Source organism: Ascaphus truei, chromosome 3 (assembly GCF_040206685.1).
Source record: "Ascaphus truei isolate aAscTru1 chromosome 3, aAscTru1.hap1, whole genome shotgun sequence".
NCBI classification, from domain to species: Eukaryota; Metazoa; Chordata; class Amphibia; order Anura; family Ascaphidae; genus Ascaphus; species Ascaphus truei.
This window is the reverse complement of record NC_134485.1, coordinates 10386563-10402636: the sequence shown is the minus strand read 5'-3', so window position 1 is coordinate 10402636 and position 16074 is coordinate 10386563. Positions and strand designations below refer to the sequence as shown.

Sequence of the window (16074 nt, the reverse complement as noted above, 5' to 3'; positions counted from 1 at the left end):
AAGTAACTCAATACTTCAGCACCTTCGAACGGGCCACCAGCTCAAAACTATGCACTATTATATGCAAACAAAACAGTCTTTAGGCAGAGCAATATAGTTTTTAGTTCTTATCTGGTATGTTGCTGGGGATTCCTTCAAGGGTCTCCATGTAGCTCTTTCAGCAAGTAGAAATGTAGTCCCAGCTTGACTCCGCAGGCCTGCTTCCTGCAGTCCTAGGGTCCAGAACAACCAAGGTCCCTCCTGGTTCGGAGAAGTTTCACTTCCCCTCTCTCTGGGGAAAAACAGTCTCTCGCTGTCTCTGGAAACTTCCTGCCTTTTATCCCTTCTCAACCAGGAGTTTCACACACCCCATAGGAAATCTGACACCAGTGCAGTTTCCTGATGCTTGCAAAGGCAGTTAAACACAGGAACATTTAACACTGGGATGCAAATTAAGAAAGTTTATACTGCATTCCCCTCCTCCAAGTAACGCTCCCAAGGTCACAAGTCAATGCACACTGTGTTTAAGCAGGCATCATTTCAACAAATGACTTTAATGCATTATACCACTCATACCGCTGCTACTGTTCTGTGTTCTTTCTGTAGCACCAGTTCCATGGGTTACGGCAGGGGGTTCTCAACTCCAGTTCTCAAGTCCCCGAAACTGGTCAGGTTTTCAGGAGAGACCTGCTTCAGCACAGGTTGTTCAATAAGTGGCTCAGTCGTTGGACTGGCCAACTCCAGTCCTCAAGGGCCACCAACAGGTCATGTCGAAAGGATATCCCTGCTTCATCACAGGTGGCTCAATCAGTGGCTCAGTTTTCAGCCCAGTCTTCTACTGAGCCACTGACTGAGCCACCTGTGCTGAAGCAGGGATATCCTGGAAACCTGACCTGTAGGGGTTGTCTAGAGGACTGGAGTTGAGAAGACCTGGGTTACGGTAAACTCACCTGGTACAAAAAGCACAGAATCCACAAACATCCCAAATCACTAAAAATCACAACGTCATCATTATCGACCCTTCGGTATTATTGTTATCATATAGTTACATAGTTACATAGTTACATAGTAGATGAGGTTGAAAAAAGACGTAGGTCCATCAAGTTCAACCTATGCTAAATTTAGACAACAGATACTTCATCCCATATCTATACTTACTTATTGATCCAGAGGAAGGCTGCAGAAAAGCCTGCAAATCTTGCACTATTTCTAATATTTCCTTTAAGTTGGGGTTTTAGTTACACATTTTGGCCACAGTACGATAAGATTGCTCACCCCGTCCAGGTAACCTCACCAGAGGGGATTTAGCTTAGAGAATACGGTAAAACCAATTTAATTAGAAGTTAGGACGTGCCTGACCTGGGGTTAGCTTGGCGTAGTGGGCAAATCTAGCATACTTTGGCCCAAATATGCAACCACACTTTAAATGAAATATTAGTGATGGCTACAGCTTTGCAGGCTCTCATGCAACATGATATACTGTACATACATATAAGAATTGGTCAATAATGATGAAATTAGTTAGTGATTGGGAATGTGCATTCAGCTTGTATTTTTGTTGACATAGAGCAGTGGTGCTCATCTCCAGTCCTCAAGACCCACCCCCTCTCCCCCCTCTCCCCCCCCCCTCATCCCCAGGGTGACCAGATGTCCCGGTTTGGTAATGGCTGTCCCGGCTGCCCCGCATTCTTTAAAATGTCCCGGTGTTTTTTGTGGCTGTTCCGGTTTTGGCCATCAGAGCAGGGGGGCAGCAGAGAGCACAGAATGCAGGCAGAGGAGAGCAGGAGGAGAGCGGAGGCCGGCCTGACAGCAGAGGGTGGGGGCGGGGTTAGCTGCAGAGGGTGGGGGCGGGGTTAGATGCAGAGGGTGGGGGCGGGGTTAGATGCAGAGGGTGGGGGCGAGGTTAGTGACTGCAGAGGGTGGGGGCGGGGTTAGTGACTGCAGAGGGTGGGGGCGGGGTCTGACTGCAGAGGGTGGGGGCGGGGTCTGACTGCAGAGGGTGGGGGCGGGGTCTGACTGCAGAGGGTGAGGGCAGGGTTAGTGACTGCAGAGGGTGAGGGCGGGGTTAGTGACTGCAGAGGGTGGGGGCGGGGTTAGCTGCAGAGGGTGGGGGTGGGGTCTGACTGCAGAGGGTGGGGGCGGGGTCTGACTGCAGAGGGTGGGGGCGGGGTCTGACTGCAGAGGGTGAGGGCAGGGTTAGTGACTGCAGAGGGTGAGGGCGGGGTTAGTGACTGCAGAGGGTGGGGGCGGGGTTAGCTGCAGAGGGTGGGGGCGGGGTCTGACTGCAGAGGGTGGGGGCGGGGTCTGACTGCAGAGGGTGGGGGCGGGGTCTGACTGCAGAGGGTGAGGGCAGGGTTAGTGACTGCAGAGGGTGAGGGCGGGGTTAGTGCCTGCAGAGGGTGGGGGCGGGGTTAGCTGCAGAGGGTGGGGGCGGGGTTAGTGACTGCAGAGGGTGGGGGCGGGGTCTGACTGCAGAGGGTGGGGGCGGGGTCTGACTGCAGAGGGTGGGGGCGGGGTTAGTGACTGCAGAGGGTGGGGGCGGGGTTAGTGACTGCAGAGGGTGGGGGCGGGGTCTGACTGCAGAGGGTGGGGGCGGGGTCTGACTGCAGAGGGTGGGTGCAGGGTCTGACTGCAGAGGGTGGGTGCGGGGTCTGACTGCAGAGGGTGGGTGCGGGGTCTGACTGCAGAGGGTGGGGGCGGGGTCTGACTGCAGAGGGTGGGTGCGGGGTCTGACTGCAGAGGGTGGGTGCGGGGTCTGACTGCAGAGGGTGGGGGCGGGGTCTGACTGCAGAGGGTGGGTGCGGGGTCTGACTGCAGAGGGTGGGGGCGGGGTCTGACTGCAGAGGGTGGGGGCGGAGTTAGCTGCAGAGGGTGGGGGCGGGGTTAGCTGCAGACGGTGTGGGCAGGGTTAGCTGCAGAGGGTGTGGGCGGGGTTAGCTGCAGAGGGTGGGGGCGGGGTTAGCTGCAGAGGGTGGGGGCGGGGTTAGCTGCAGAGGGTGGGGGCGGGGTTAGCTGCAGAGGGTGTGGGCGGGGTTAGCTGCAGAGGGTGGGGGCGGGGTCTGACAGCAGAGGGTGTGGGCGGGGTTAGCTGCAGAGGGTGGGGGCGGGGTCTGACAGCAGAGGGTGGGGGCGGGGTTAGCTGCAGAGGGTGGGGGCGGGGTTAGCTGCAGAGGGTGGTGGCGGGGTTAGCTGCAGAGGGTGTGGGCGGGGTTAGCTGCAGAGGGTGGGGGCGGGGTCTGACAGCAGAGGGTGGGGGCGGGGTTAGCTGCAGAGGGTGGGGGCGGGGTTAGCTGCAGAGGGTGGGGGCGGGGTTAGCTGCAGAGTGTGGGGGTGGGGTTAGTGTCAGCGGAGCCTCAGCAGTGAGAGTTGGAAGTGAGGTGCCTGCTGCCAGTCAAGATGGCTTCCCCCCCCCCCTCCATGCTCCAGAGTAAAAGGTAGGACACGCTGTGTGTGTGTGTGTGTACACAAATCCCCGCAGACAGGACTATTGGCCCTGTGCAGAAATCCCTGCACACAGGACTATTGGCCCTGTGCAGAAATCCCTGCAGACATAGGGTGAGCAGACAGTCCCCCCGACCCCTCCCTGCTCCTCCTCAGCGTGTGTGTGTGTGTGTGTGTGTGTGTGTGTGTGTGTTGGTTAGTCTTTGTGTGTTTAGATCAGTGGCTGTGTCTGTGCAGGTCAGTGGCTGTGTGTCTGTGCTGGCCTGTCTGTGTGAGTGTCTGTGTCTGTGCATCAGTGGCTGTGTCTGTGCTGGTCTGTCTGTGTGAGTGTCTGTGGCTGTCTGTGCAGGTCAGTGGCTGTGTCTGTGCTGGTCTGTCTGTGTGAGTGTCTGTGTCTGTGCAGGTCAGTGGCTGTGGCTGTGCTGGTCTGTCTGTGTGAGTGTCTGTGTCTGTGCAGGTCAGTGGCTGTGTCTGTGCTGGTCGGTCTGTGTGAGTGTCTGTGTCTGTGCAGGTCAGTGGCTGTGTCTGTGCTGGTCTGTCTGTGTGAGTGGCTGTGTCTGTGCAGGTCAGTGGCTGTGTCTGTGCTGGTCTGTCTGTGTGAGTGTCTGTGTCTGTGCTGGTCAGTGTCTGTGTCTGTGCTGGTCTGTCTGTGTGAGTGTCTGTGTCTGTGCAGGTCAGTGTCTGTGTCTGTGCTGGTCTGTCTGTGAGTGTCTGTGTCTGTGCAGGTCAGTGGCTGTGTCTGTGCTGGTCTGTCTGTGTGAGTGTCTGTGTCTGTGCAGGTCAGTGGCTGTGTCTGTGCTGGTCTGTCTGTGTGAGTGTCTGTGTCTGTGCAGGTCAGTGGCTGTGTCTGTGCAGGTCAGTGGCTGTGTCTGTGCTGGTCTGTCTGTGTGAGTGTCTGTGTCTGTGCAGGTCAGTGGCTGTGTCTGTGCTGGTCTGTCTGTGTGAGTGTCTGTGTCTGTGCAGGTCAGTGGCTGTGTCTGTGCTGGTCTGTCTGTGAGTGTCTGTGTCTGTGCAGGTCAGTGGCTGTGTCTGTGCTGGTCTGTCTGTGTGAGTGTCTGTGTCTGTGCAGGTCAGTGGCTGTGTCTGTGCTGGTCTGTCTGTGTGAGTGTCTGTGTCTGTGCAGGTCAGTGTCTGTGTCTGTGCTGGTCTGTCTGTGTGAGTGTCTGTGTCTGTGCAGGTCAGTGGCTGTGTCTGTGCTGGTCTGTCTGTGTGAGTGTCTGTGTCTGTGCAGGTCAGTGGCTGTGTCTGTGCTGCTCTGTCTGTGTGAGTGTCTGTGTCTGTGCAGGTCAGTGGCTGTGTCTGTGCTGGTCTGTCTGTGTGAGTGTCTGTGTCTGTGCTGGTCTGTCTGTGTGAGTGTCTGTGTCTGTGCAGGTCAGTGGCTGTGTCTGTGCTGGTCTGTCTGTGTGAGTGTCTTTGTCTGTGCAGGTCAGTGGCTGTGTCTGTGCTGGACTGTCTGTGTGAGTGTCTGTGTCTGTGCAGGTCAGTGGCTGTGTCTGTGCTGGTCTGTCTGTGTGAGTGTCTGTGTCTGTGCAGGTCAGTGGCTGTGTGTCTGTGTGAGTGTCTGTGGCTGTCTGTGCAGGTCACAGAGATAATGAGGGGTAGAGAGAATGGAGGAGGGTGGGGAGAGAGAGAATGGAGGAGGGTGGGGAGAGAGAGAATGGACGAGCGAGGGGAGAGGGGGAAGAGGGAGAGAGAAGAGGGAATGGAGAGATTGGGTGGGATGGGGTAGGAAAAGAAGAGAATGGGGGGTGGGAAGGGAGAGGGAGAATGGGGGACGGAAGGGAGAGGGAGAATGAATAATACAGCATCAATTGTGACACTATTAGATAAATATCATTATAATATTCATTTTTTAGTCGTCATTTGTTGTATTAATAATTTTTTTTATGTGTCCCGGTTTTTCATTTTCAAATTTGGTCACCCTAATCCCCCCCCCCCCCCAGATATCCCAGCTTCAGCACAGGTGGCTCAATCATAGACTGATCCTCTGATTGAGCCACCTGTGCTGAAGCTGTGACTGATTGAGCCACCTGTGCTGAAGCAGGGACTGATTGAGCCACCTGTGCTGAAGCAGGGACTGACTGAGCCACCTGTCAAGAGCAAACATTGTATGCAGCACTTTACACATCAGATCTTAACACAGAGAAAGTACAATACGATAAATGCATCAAACATGCAGGCACTCAGCATGCATAGGAATCCGTGCCCCGCAGAGCTTGCAATCTGAGCGCTATGTCAGCAGACTTACAGGGACAGGAGAGGAGGAGTAAGGGTGGTGCATGGCTGTTGTGGTATAATGGTATGAGGGCAGGGGGACTAGTCCCTATATTTGACTGAAGGCTGCAGGGAGAAGGTGGTTGCTGTAGCAGTCTTCCACAGGTAGGGGGCAGTAAAGGAAAGGTTTTAGGCAAGTGTAGGAAAACTCCACATCTAAAGAGGGATCCATCTTTTTTCCTCCCCCTGAGAGATCAGGGGGCGTATCATTGTGATTGTGTATACTTCAGGAAGGCAGGGAAGTCTTTATGTGGCAGAGTGGCAATACGAGTCCAGGTCTCACTCTGCTCTGGCGCAGAATGATATGCAATAACAGCTGCGATCTGGGGGTGTTTCTCGGCCTGGTTACTAGCAGATTGCACGCAGCGCCATGCACCCCTCCTTCTCCCACACTCTGCGCCCATTCGTGTGCACCTTCATATATGCTGCCCTGCACATTATATGGTGGGTAAGAGAATGGGCAAAGTTATACAATTCAATGCTACAACGTGTATTTCCTTCTCTTGCCGACACACACACACACACACACACAAGAAGCAACATGAGTATGTGTTTATGTCTCGGGTATTAACCATATACAGGTACTGTATCTGCAAGTTAGTGGCTGTAGCTGCTCTTTTATTCTCTACTCCAGGGGTGGTCTACTCCAGTCCTCAAGGGCCACCAACAGGCCAGGTTTTAGGGATATCCCTGCTTCAGCACAGGTGGCTCAGTCATTCTGAGTCATTCTGACTGAGCCACCTGGGCTGATGCAGGGATATACTTAAAACCTGGGCTGTTGGTAGCCCTTGAGAGCTGGAGATGGCCAGCCCTGCTCGACTGGGTCAATACTTTCATATACTAATGCCACTCTTATGAATGGGAGTAAAGACATGCTAACGCCATTATTGCCGCTACTCCGGGTTTGACCTGGAGACTAGGGGCTTCGGCCGCGTATCTCCGGGCTACGGTTTTACCTGGAACACCTCCGGCCGGTGGCGGCACCTCCCAGCATCTTCTCCCACTGCACATCCCGTCAACATGGCTGTGCGACGTCAAATGGCGCCGCGTTGCCGTGACAACGGGGTGTCACGTGACGCCTCGGGGTCCGTAAAGCGTCCTGGTGTCGTGGCAACTTGACGTCGTGTGACGCCGTGACGTCACGTTGTCATGGCAATGCGCGCCATTTGACGTCGCCGACCCATGCTGGCTGGGCCTTGCAGGCGGGGGGGGGGGGGGGGGCGTGGGGAAGATGATGCCGGTAAGAGAAATAAATATATAAATAAATGTAAAATAAAAATGGATTGCAAAAAGTCTCCGGGTTGGCCTTCAACAGAAGGTGGCAACACTGGCTAACGCTCAGAACGCTTTGTGGAACTGCACCTTAGTTTTCTGTTTATCAATGTCCCCCAATCGGCATAATTGGTACATGACTAGTCAAACAGTCGCCTGAAAACACAAGTATTGTCAATGATAAATCTAGTGCGGCTTTGGGACCAGTGTTGTGTCAGCTTAGAAGCTATTTCTGTTTAGAGAGAGACAGTATCAACAATTGGATCTAGTTCATGTATAATAAATCATTTCATTGTGAATCTTCAATTCATGTATTGTCCAATTCATGGACTCGAGCCACGTAGCTAGCGTTTGAGTCCCAGTAATGAACCCTCCCCCAGAAAATATTGTACATGGATATGAGAAGGACATCCCAATATATATTTTCTTGGGAAATATTTGAAATAAAACCTAAAAAGGAAAAAGAGAAAAAAAAAAAATTGTTACTGTATACTGAATTAATTATCAATACAGCAGGAAATCTGATCTGAAAAACACCAAATAATATCCACTTATAGATGACTCTTTGTGTTTTCACCATACCTATTTTATACAAAAAAAGTAATGGGGAAAAAAAGAGAAAATGAAAACGTAATGATAAAATATGGCAATAACATACAATAACATTCAAATATACTGTCGCAGTGTTAAACAAACCTAATAGAAAATAAAATGAAAACCCTAAACTCTATTCAACAATGTCTTTTTAACAATGCATCTGATCTCAGAAACACTATTAGAGAGGGTTGGGGTTCCTTACAATGCATCTGATCTCAGACACGCCATTAGAGAGGGTTGGGGTTCCTTACAATGCATCTGATCTCAGACGTGCTATTAGAGAGGGTTGGGGTTTCTTGCAATACATCTGATCTCAGACTCGCTATTAGAGAGGGTTGGGGTTCCTCAAAATTTTACATGTGCTGATAGGGTTCCTTAGCCAAAAAAAAGGTTAAGAAGCACTGCTCTATATAGTAGATTATAATATTTTAAAGCATTGGTGTTTCACAGCTGTTAACAACTTTATGGTCTCTATTCACTATGCTGTGATTATGTTTATCCCCTCTGTAGGGAAATGTTCAGCTTCATTTAAATGCATGGAGATGTGTCTTTACTGCATATTAAATGGCAGCCTATAAATATTATAAATGATAAATACTGTACTGTATACTGTAGCTTTAAAGTTGCTTTTTTCCATTATTACAGAAGACACAGGTGACAATTCTACAGCCAAACCTCTTCTCAGCAACGTAACACAGGCTAAAGAAGAAGTCCTGCAATGTGTACACCAGCATGCCACCCAAGAAACCCCCATGGTCATCAGGACATCTGCTTATTCCAGGCCTCCCCTGTGGTCCGAGGACGTTCCAACTATCTATGTGATAACACCCACCTACACACGGCCAGTCCAGAAGGCGGAGTTAACTCGACTGGCCAACACTTTCCTGCACGTAGTCAATTTGCACTGGACCGTGGTGGAAGATTCCCCCAGGAGAACCAAACTGGTGGCCAACCTTCTGGAGAAGGCAGAAATCAACTTCACCCACCTGCATGTGGAGAGTCCACGCAGCTTAAAGATAGGCTTGTCAAGGATGCCCTCCCACACCCCACGAGGTACAATGCAGAGAAACCTCGGCCTACGGTGGCTCCGAGACAATCTCAACTCCTCCAACCCACCTGAAGGGGTGGTATATTTTGCAGATGACGATAACACATACAGCCTGGAGCTCTTTGAGGAGGTAATTTTTTTTTTTTTTATTTAGAGGTATTTCTTCTCGTCCACCTTAGATGAAATGACAGTCCAATTTAGCAGTTAAAAATAAATATTTTAATTTACCAATGTAATTGGCTTCCTGAAAACAGGCTTAATCACCCTTAACGGGCGCCTGAAAAAAATCCATACTGTTTTCCTTTTCAATTAAATTGAGTTTTAATCTCTGATCATAATAGAAAAAGGGGTCTGTTTGTCAAAGTGATGCAAAAACAACACTACATTTATGGAAAATATCAAATTACCCACAATTGATTTTTACTTTGAATAAAGTGGTGTTATTTTTTTCCTCCGTTGTACAGGCCGATACAAAGTAAGTCATTATTTCTCTGATTTCCCCTGATTTGAGTTCCTTAGCCATTGACATTCACACATCTTCAATGTTAGCAAGTCCTTGAGGAACATGGCATCTAGTTACCTGCATTCCAACTGGACAGTGCTGAGTTGAGCCAATCTGCATACACACCAGATACTCCTCAACTTCCTGAACACATTGAAAATGACATTGAATAAAGCTACTTCTGTATACCATGGCCCAGATTCAAAGAGATCCGTTAGTGACTTAACGAGGACACATCGTTAAGTGCTGCCGGGTATCCACAAAACTCAACAACACAGCTATACTATAACGGACGTTAGTGCTAATGATATGTAAAATAGGCGTTCCCTGTACCAACGCAGATCCGCAGAGTTCCGTTATAGTTAATACTAGCTGAAAGACCCGGCGTTGCCCGTGAGTTAAATTTGCCGCTAGGAGGGGGGACACAGTGGACAGGAGGGGGGACGACAGTGGACAGGAGGGGGGACGACAGTGGACAGGAGGGGGGGACAGTGGACAGGAGGGGGGGGACAGTGGACAGGAGGGGGGGACAGTGGACAGGAGGGGGGGACAGTGGACAGGAGGGGGGGACAGTGGACAGGAGGGGGGGACAGTGGACAGGAGGCGGGGACAGTGGACAGGAGGGGGGGACAGTGGACAGGAGGGGGGGACAGTGGACAGGAGGTGGGGGAGCAATGGAAAGGAGGGGGGGACAGTGGACAGGAGGGGGGGACAGTGGACAGGAGGGGGGACAGTGGACAGGAGGAGGGGGGACAGTGGACAGGAGGAGGGGGACAGTGGACAGGAGGGGGGGAGGCAGTGGACAGGAGGGGGGGACAGTGGACAGGAGGGGGGGCAGTAGACAGGAGGGGGGGCAGTGGACAGGAGGGGGGGACAGTGGACAGGAGGGGGGGATGGGACAGTGGACAGGAGGGGGGACGGGACAGTGGACAGGAGGGGGGGGGCGGGACAGTGGACAGGAGGGGGGGACAGGAGGGGGGGACGGGACAGTGGACAGGAGGGGGGGGACTAGTTCGTTAGGGATTTAACGTTATATTAGTTAGGTCAAAGCTAAAGGTGGCGTTACTGATATAGGTCTGTTACAGGCTATGGGTAAGTGTAAGACCACAGCTAGGTATGATTTAACTTATACTGTATATAATTATTTACGGGGGGTTTTCAATATTCGGTTTTCTCTTGTTTAACTTTAATTATCAGCTATTCAGGGTCTGTATGGGAGGGACGACACATTTAGGTGAGACGGGCTCGTTACACCATGTTATCTGAAGCTAACCCAGCTAAGGCAGTGCTATCTTATGGCATTAAAGCCTGTGCTAATGAGATCACTAATGGTCGTCGTTTTCGAATATAATTAGCGTTGTGGATTTGTGATAACCTCAGGGAAAATAACATCCGTTAACGATTTTGGAAACGGCCCGTTATGAACGCGGAGTTAATGCGGCTCTGTGGGATCTGCACCAATTTTTGCAATGAAACACTATGGTACTGTAAGTGGGTTGGGAATTGGCACATCCCTTCGTATGGATCTAATGTTAGTTAAACCTTCGCTATTGATCTTTAATAATAAAAATAATAATAACAACTTTATTTTCTCTCAATGGGACTCAAAGCGCGTCACACTTATATATTAATTTCTTCCTAGAAATAATTTCTTTTTGCCAGTAGATTTCTAGTAATGCAGTGGTTATCTACCTTTTCTAAACCGTGGAACCCTTTACAAATACACTACACAGTAGCTCTGTGACGCCCTCTGCAGTTTAATATGAATTCTGCCCACCTACCCAAGGTACAAACGACATCTTTTTATATTGTATATCATTTATCACTTTATGGCATAATGTTACAACTTTTTTCAATGATTACATTGAAACTGATGACAAAAAAACAATGACTGCGTCTTAAGGTTGACTGTCCTCATTCCATTTCTCTTAGGGAAGCGGTAGTGGGGTAACCTTCAAGAGACACCCAGACGAAACAGTTTGAAAACCACTGGACTAGATTCTTTTGTTTCAAGCCTCTGTGAACAAGTGGTACTTAAAACATTTACGCAGTATTTCAGATTTGGAAAAAAAAGAACAGTGCTAAGTGCTGAGCCAGTTTAAAAGCTGCAGCCCAAGCAATGTCCTACTTTTTCTTTTTTTAAATAAATCAGTTCTGTACTATAAGAAATTACTTGTAGCATTTTTTTTAAACAAATCTGAATGATATTTTAATAAACTATAATGTAACAAACATTTTTTTGTTTCTATAGCAACCATTTACAAAGTCACATCCCCTTCCTCTTCTGAAACAGGCTCTCGCACACCCCTTTTTGAGCCCTGCCCTCTCTCTAGAAATGCACCAATCGTATCTAGTGACTGCCTGGTCACATGATCTTCCCCACAGAACTTTGCATCTTTGGTCCTCTTCTGCTGCACTGACAGTCATTTAGTGAACCCCCGATCGGCAACAGGTCGGCAACTTACTGTAGCTAATTACTTATCATTGTGTGGATTGTGTGCACATATTAAAGGAATAATTAAAATCATATATTGTATCACATATTAAAATTAAAATAAAATAAGAAAAAAATGGCGGCTTGGACTGCTGCTTTAATACCACTTCCGTTCTTTAGGGAATATACATAGCAGGGTGCTCAACTCCAGTCCTCAAGACCCCTAACAGCTTGAGCGCTGATATCCCAGCTTCAGCACAGGAGGCTCAATCAGTGGGTCAGTCGTTGACTGGCCAACTCGAGAGTTCTCAAGGGCCACCAACAGGTCAGGTTTTAAGGATATCCCTGTTTCGGCACAGGTGCTGAAAGAGGGATATCCTTAAAACCTGGCAGAAAAGAGCGTTTGTGGTGGTATAAGCACTGGTATAACCTGTTGGGGGGGGGGAGGAGGGGGTCTTGAGGACTGAAGTTGAGAACCCCTGGTGTATAGTATGAATCAGACTATATTCATGTCATTAATCCCAAATAATATTCCCATCCCTTAGAATCCATATCAAGTTTGATGCATTAGAAGCGAGTTTCATAGATAGTTATTATCACAGTGAGCACAGACCTGGGGGATTATTGAATAAAAAAAGTGGAGCAAAAGATTGATGTTTTCCATTAACACATCGAGTACCTTCTGTGATAACTTCTCCTAATCCTCTATATTGTCTATTTATCAATGTCTCCTACCTGGATTTTCATTTAGTGATATACATACGGTGTGGTACTTTGGCAGAAATATTGCCCCAATTCTACAGTCAAAATGACTGCAATGTATATATCACTATATCACTATACTCTGAAATTTATATTAAAATAACAAATGATAGGCACACCTTAAATATGATATATATATATATATATATATATATATATATATATATATATATATATATATATATATTATAAGCCCAAGTTTTGGCGCCCCGGCTGGTGCCTTTACCTTGATAAAGGCTCCTGTGGGTTTGACAAAACATTGGGTCAATAAAATATTTTTATTTGCATATTTATGGTGTGCCTAACCCTTTGTTATTTTTGTACAGTATCTTTGTATTTAATCTGATAACAGCATCCTCTCCAGTAGTCAGGATTATACTAGTTAAGTGTGTGCCCCAATTCCTTCACACTATATATGTATTTATATACATACAGTATATACTTGGAGAGATGGCTGCTAAGGTTTTTTTTGTTATTTGAGAGCCACATTTGGGATAGGCGCCACTCCACATTTACTGACGGCTGTGAATTTTCACTTCTTGCATCAGTTCCTTTCTTGCACCAGATGAAGACCTGCCTGAATGCCCTCTCAATGTACCTTCTGTCCTGCACAGATGCGATACACAAGAAGGGTGTCCGTGTGGCCAGTGGCTTTTGTGGGAGGTTTGAGGTATGAATCCCCGAAGGTCAATTCAGCGGGCAGAGTGGTTGGCTGGAAGACTGTTTTTGACCCCAATCGCCCATTTGCCATCGACATGGCTGGGTTTGCTATTAGCCTTCGACTGATCCTTGAAAAGCCCCAAGCTAATTTCAAATTGGAAGGAGTCAAGGGCGGCTATCAGGAGAGCAGCTTACTCAAGGACCTGGTCACTATGGATGGACTAGAGCCTAAAGCAGCCAACTGCACTAAGGTTAGCACTGTAATTACCTCTCAACTGACCCTCATTTTCAGACGTGCTCATATTTTCCCCATGCTCACCCTTTTTAGTACATCATTTTTTCCATGAACTTTATGAGTATTACCCTCCAAAAAGTCATAACCAAAAGTCATGATCACCTTCTAGCACATTGGTTGCCCCATTAGGCTTCAGTGGGATCGTCCTCTTAAAAATCAGGGTTCGCCTTACACACATCAGGTAATCACAAAGACTTCAACAACGCCAGCTCTTAAACAGTTAGGATCACCAAACTACACACAGCTGTTGCCTCTGTCAACTCAGATGGTATCTCCACCTTAGAAGTCGGGATCACAACAATGCCCGGGTTAACTTCAATGGCATCACCCTCCTGTAAGGGCAGTCCCATATACCAACATGGACTACAGGACATTGAGAAATTGAAAGTACTCAACAAATATAATATCCATCATTTAGGATGAAATACTTACCATTGCGAATGTAGGATGAAGAGTTTAAGTATAAATATGACAGAATGTGCAGTATATGCAGTGTTTGTTACGTTGTACTGTACCGGACATATCTAAATAAGGAAAGAATTCAGCATAAAAGGCAAAGTTGCTGTGAGTTATAAAGCAGTGAAAGTGAAGGATTCTGGGATACAAATGAATTGAAAAACAATGATGGATTTGAGGTTTTAGTGCTTTATGGGGTAAATCTATATTGTGTGAAATGGTTGGTCAACCCCCATTCAAACCGGCCGCATGAGGGGTCACTTAGAACAATATAGAACAGCTGCTTACTGTAGTTTCCATTATTCATTTTGGGGAATAATGACACACCTGCACTTGTCCTTCAGATAAAACCAAAAACCATCTGTCAGAAGCATACTGTACCTGGCATATTTTGACATTTAAAATATTTGAAGTAGTGTCTGATTATCTGCTGTTTTTCTCTTTTTCTTAAAGATTTCTAACCCATTCCTTCCTAACAATATGTTTGTCTAATGTTTTATATAACTAACTATATCACTCTTTTTTTGACAATCTTTTTCCTTGTATGACTAACTATATCCCTCCTTGTATGACTATCTTACTCCTTGTATGACTAACTATCTCACTCCTTGTATAACTATCTCACTCCTTGTATGACTATATCACTCCTTGTATAACTATCTAACTCCTTGTATAACTATATCACTCCTTGTATAACTATCTCACTCCTTGTATAACTATCTCACTCCTTGTATGACTATATCACTCCTTGTATAACTATCTCACTCCTTGTATGACTATATCACTCCTTGTATAACTATCTAACTCCTTGTATAACTATCTCACTCCTTGTATAACTATCTCACTCCTTGTATAACTATCTCACTCCTTGTATAACTATCTCACTCCTTGTATGACTATATCACTCCTTGTATAACTATCTAACTCCTTGTATAACTATATCACTCCTTGTATGACTAACTCACTCCTTGTATGACTAACTCACTCCTTGTATGACTATATCACTCCTTGTATGACTATCTCACTCCTTGTATGACCATCTCACTCCTTGTATGACTATCTCACTCCTTGTATGACTATCTCACTCCTTGTATGACTATCTCACTCCTTGTATGACCAACTATATCCCTCCTTGCATGACTATCTCACTATGACTAACTATATAAATCCTTGTATGACTAACTCACTCCTTGTATGTCTAGATCACTCCTTGTATGACTATCTCACTATGACTAACTATCTCACTCCTTGTATGACTAACTATATCACTCCTTGTATGACTTTCTCACTATGACTAACTAGAGTAATAGAGATGGGCAAAAAATGTTGGTGGATTTGAATCTACCTAGGATCGTCTGGTTCCTTTGGACCGTGAATCAGTTTCACAAAGGCAATCTGCCATTTTGTAGAGAGAAGAGAGAGAGGGGGAGGAGAGAGAGAGGTGGGAGAGAGAAAGAGAGAGAGGGAAAGAGGGACAAGAGAGAGAGGGGGGAGAGGCAGAAAGAGGAATAGAGAGAGGGGGAGAGAGGGAGGGGGAGACAGAGAGAGAAGTGGGGAAAGACGTTGACTGAGCCAATGGTTGAGACACCTGTGCTGAAGCAGGGATATCCTTAAAACCTGTTGATGGCCCTTGAGGACTGGAGTTGACTACCCCACCCCTGCCCTAACACATCCCTCCCGTTCAGCCTCCATTAGCACATGAGTGCATATTGCAACAGGCAGGATACGGAGACAGAGGTGTGCATCATTACTGAGCTTCCTCTACCTGTTGCAGGTTTTGGTTTGGCACACGAGAACCGAAAGGCCAACACTTGTTAATGAAGGTAAACGAGGATTCACAGACAGAAACATAGAAGTCTAGCCATATAGAGCGCCCTGTAGCGTAAGTGCTCTGACTCTGTTACTCTTCTTGTAATCAATTATTTTATTTATTGGGGGGGATCTAGCGATGGGTAAGTACTGTACAGCAAGCTGCAATGGCTGTATCGATTAGAGATAATGAGCCAGCTTTACTAAGCAGTGTTCAGCTCATTCCTGTGGGGGCCTTCAAGCTGCACCATTTAGTGGCTCTGGGCTTGATATCGAAAAACGTATAGGCATTATTTTAGCATAACAAAGCAGGGGTGGCCAACTCCAGTCCTCAAGGGCCACCAATAGTCCAGGCACTAGGGAGGTCCCTGCTTCAGCACAGGTGGCTCAATCAGTGGCTCAGTCTGATTGAGCCACCTGTGCTGAAGCAGGGACCTCCCTTGTACCTGACCTGTTGGTGGCCCTTGAGGACTGAAGTTGGCCACTTCTGACTTAAAGGATCAAGTGGTACTTCAGATATAGGAAAATGGCCCTGCTTTTGCTCT

The 16074-nt window shown here is 47.6% G+C and overlaps 1 protein-coding gene across 3 annotated transcripts in view; it reads left to right on the top strand.

Annotated features, from left to right (window-relative positions):
- Positions 1–16074, top strand: part of LOC142491292 (galactosylgalactosylxylosylprotein 3-beta-glucuronosyltransferase 1-like) — a 120411-nt gene that overhangs the window by 98426 nt on the left and 5911 nt on the right. The window contains exons 3-5 of one of the 3 annotated variants that reach the window (XM_075593633.1): positions 8209–8741; positions 12924–13220; positions 15495–15543. In XM_075593633.1, the coding sequence (XP_075449748.1) occupies positions 8209–8741; positions 12924–13220; positions 15495–15543 (879 nt within the window). Of the gene's footprint in view, positions 1–8208; positions 8742–12923; positions 13221–15494; positions 15603–16074 lie in introns of all 3 variants that reach the window. The other 2 variants (XM_075593632.1, XM_075593634.1) reach the window with 2 other exon arrangements.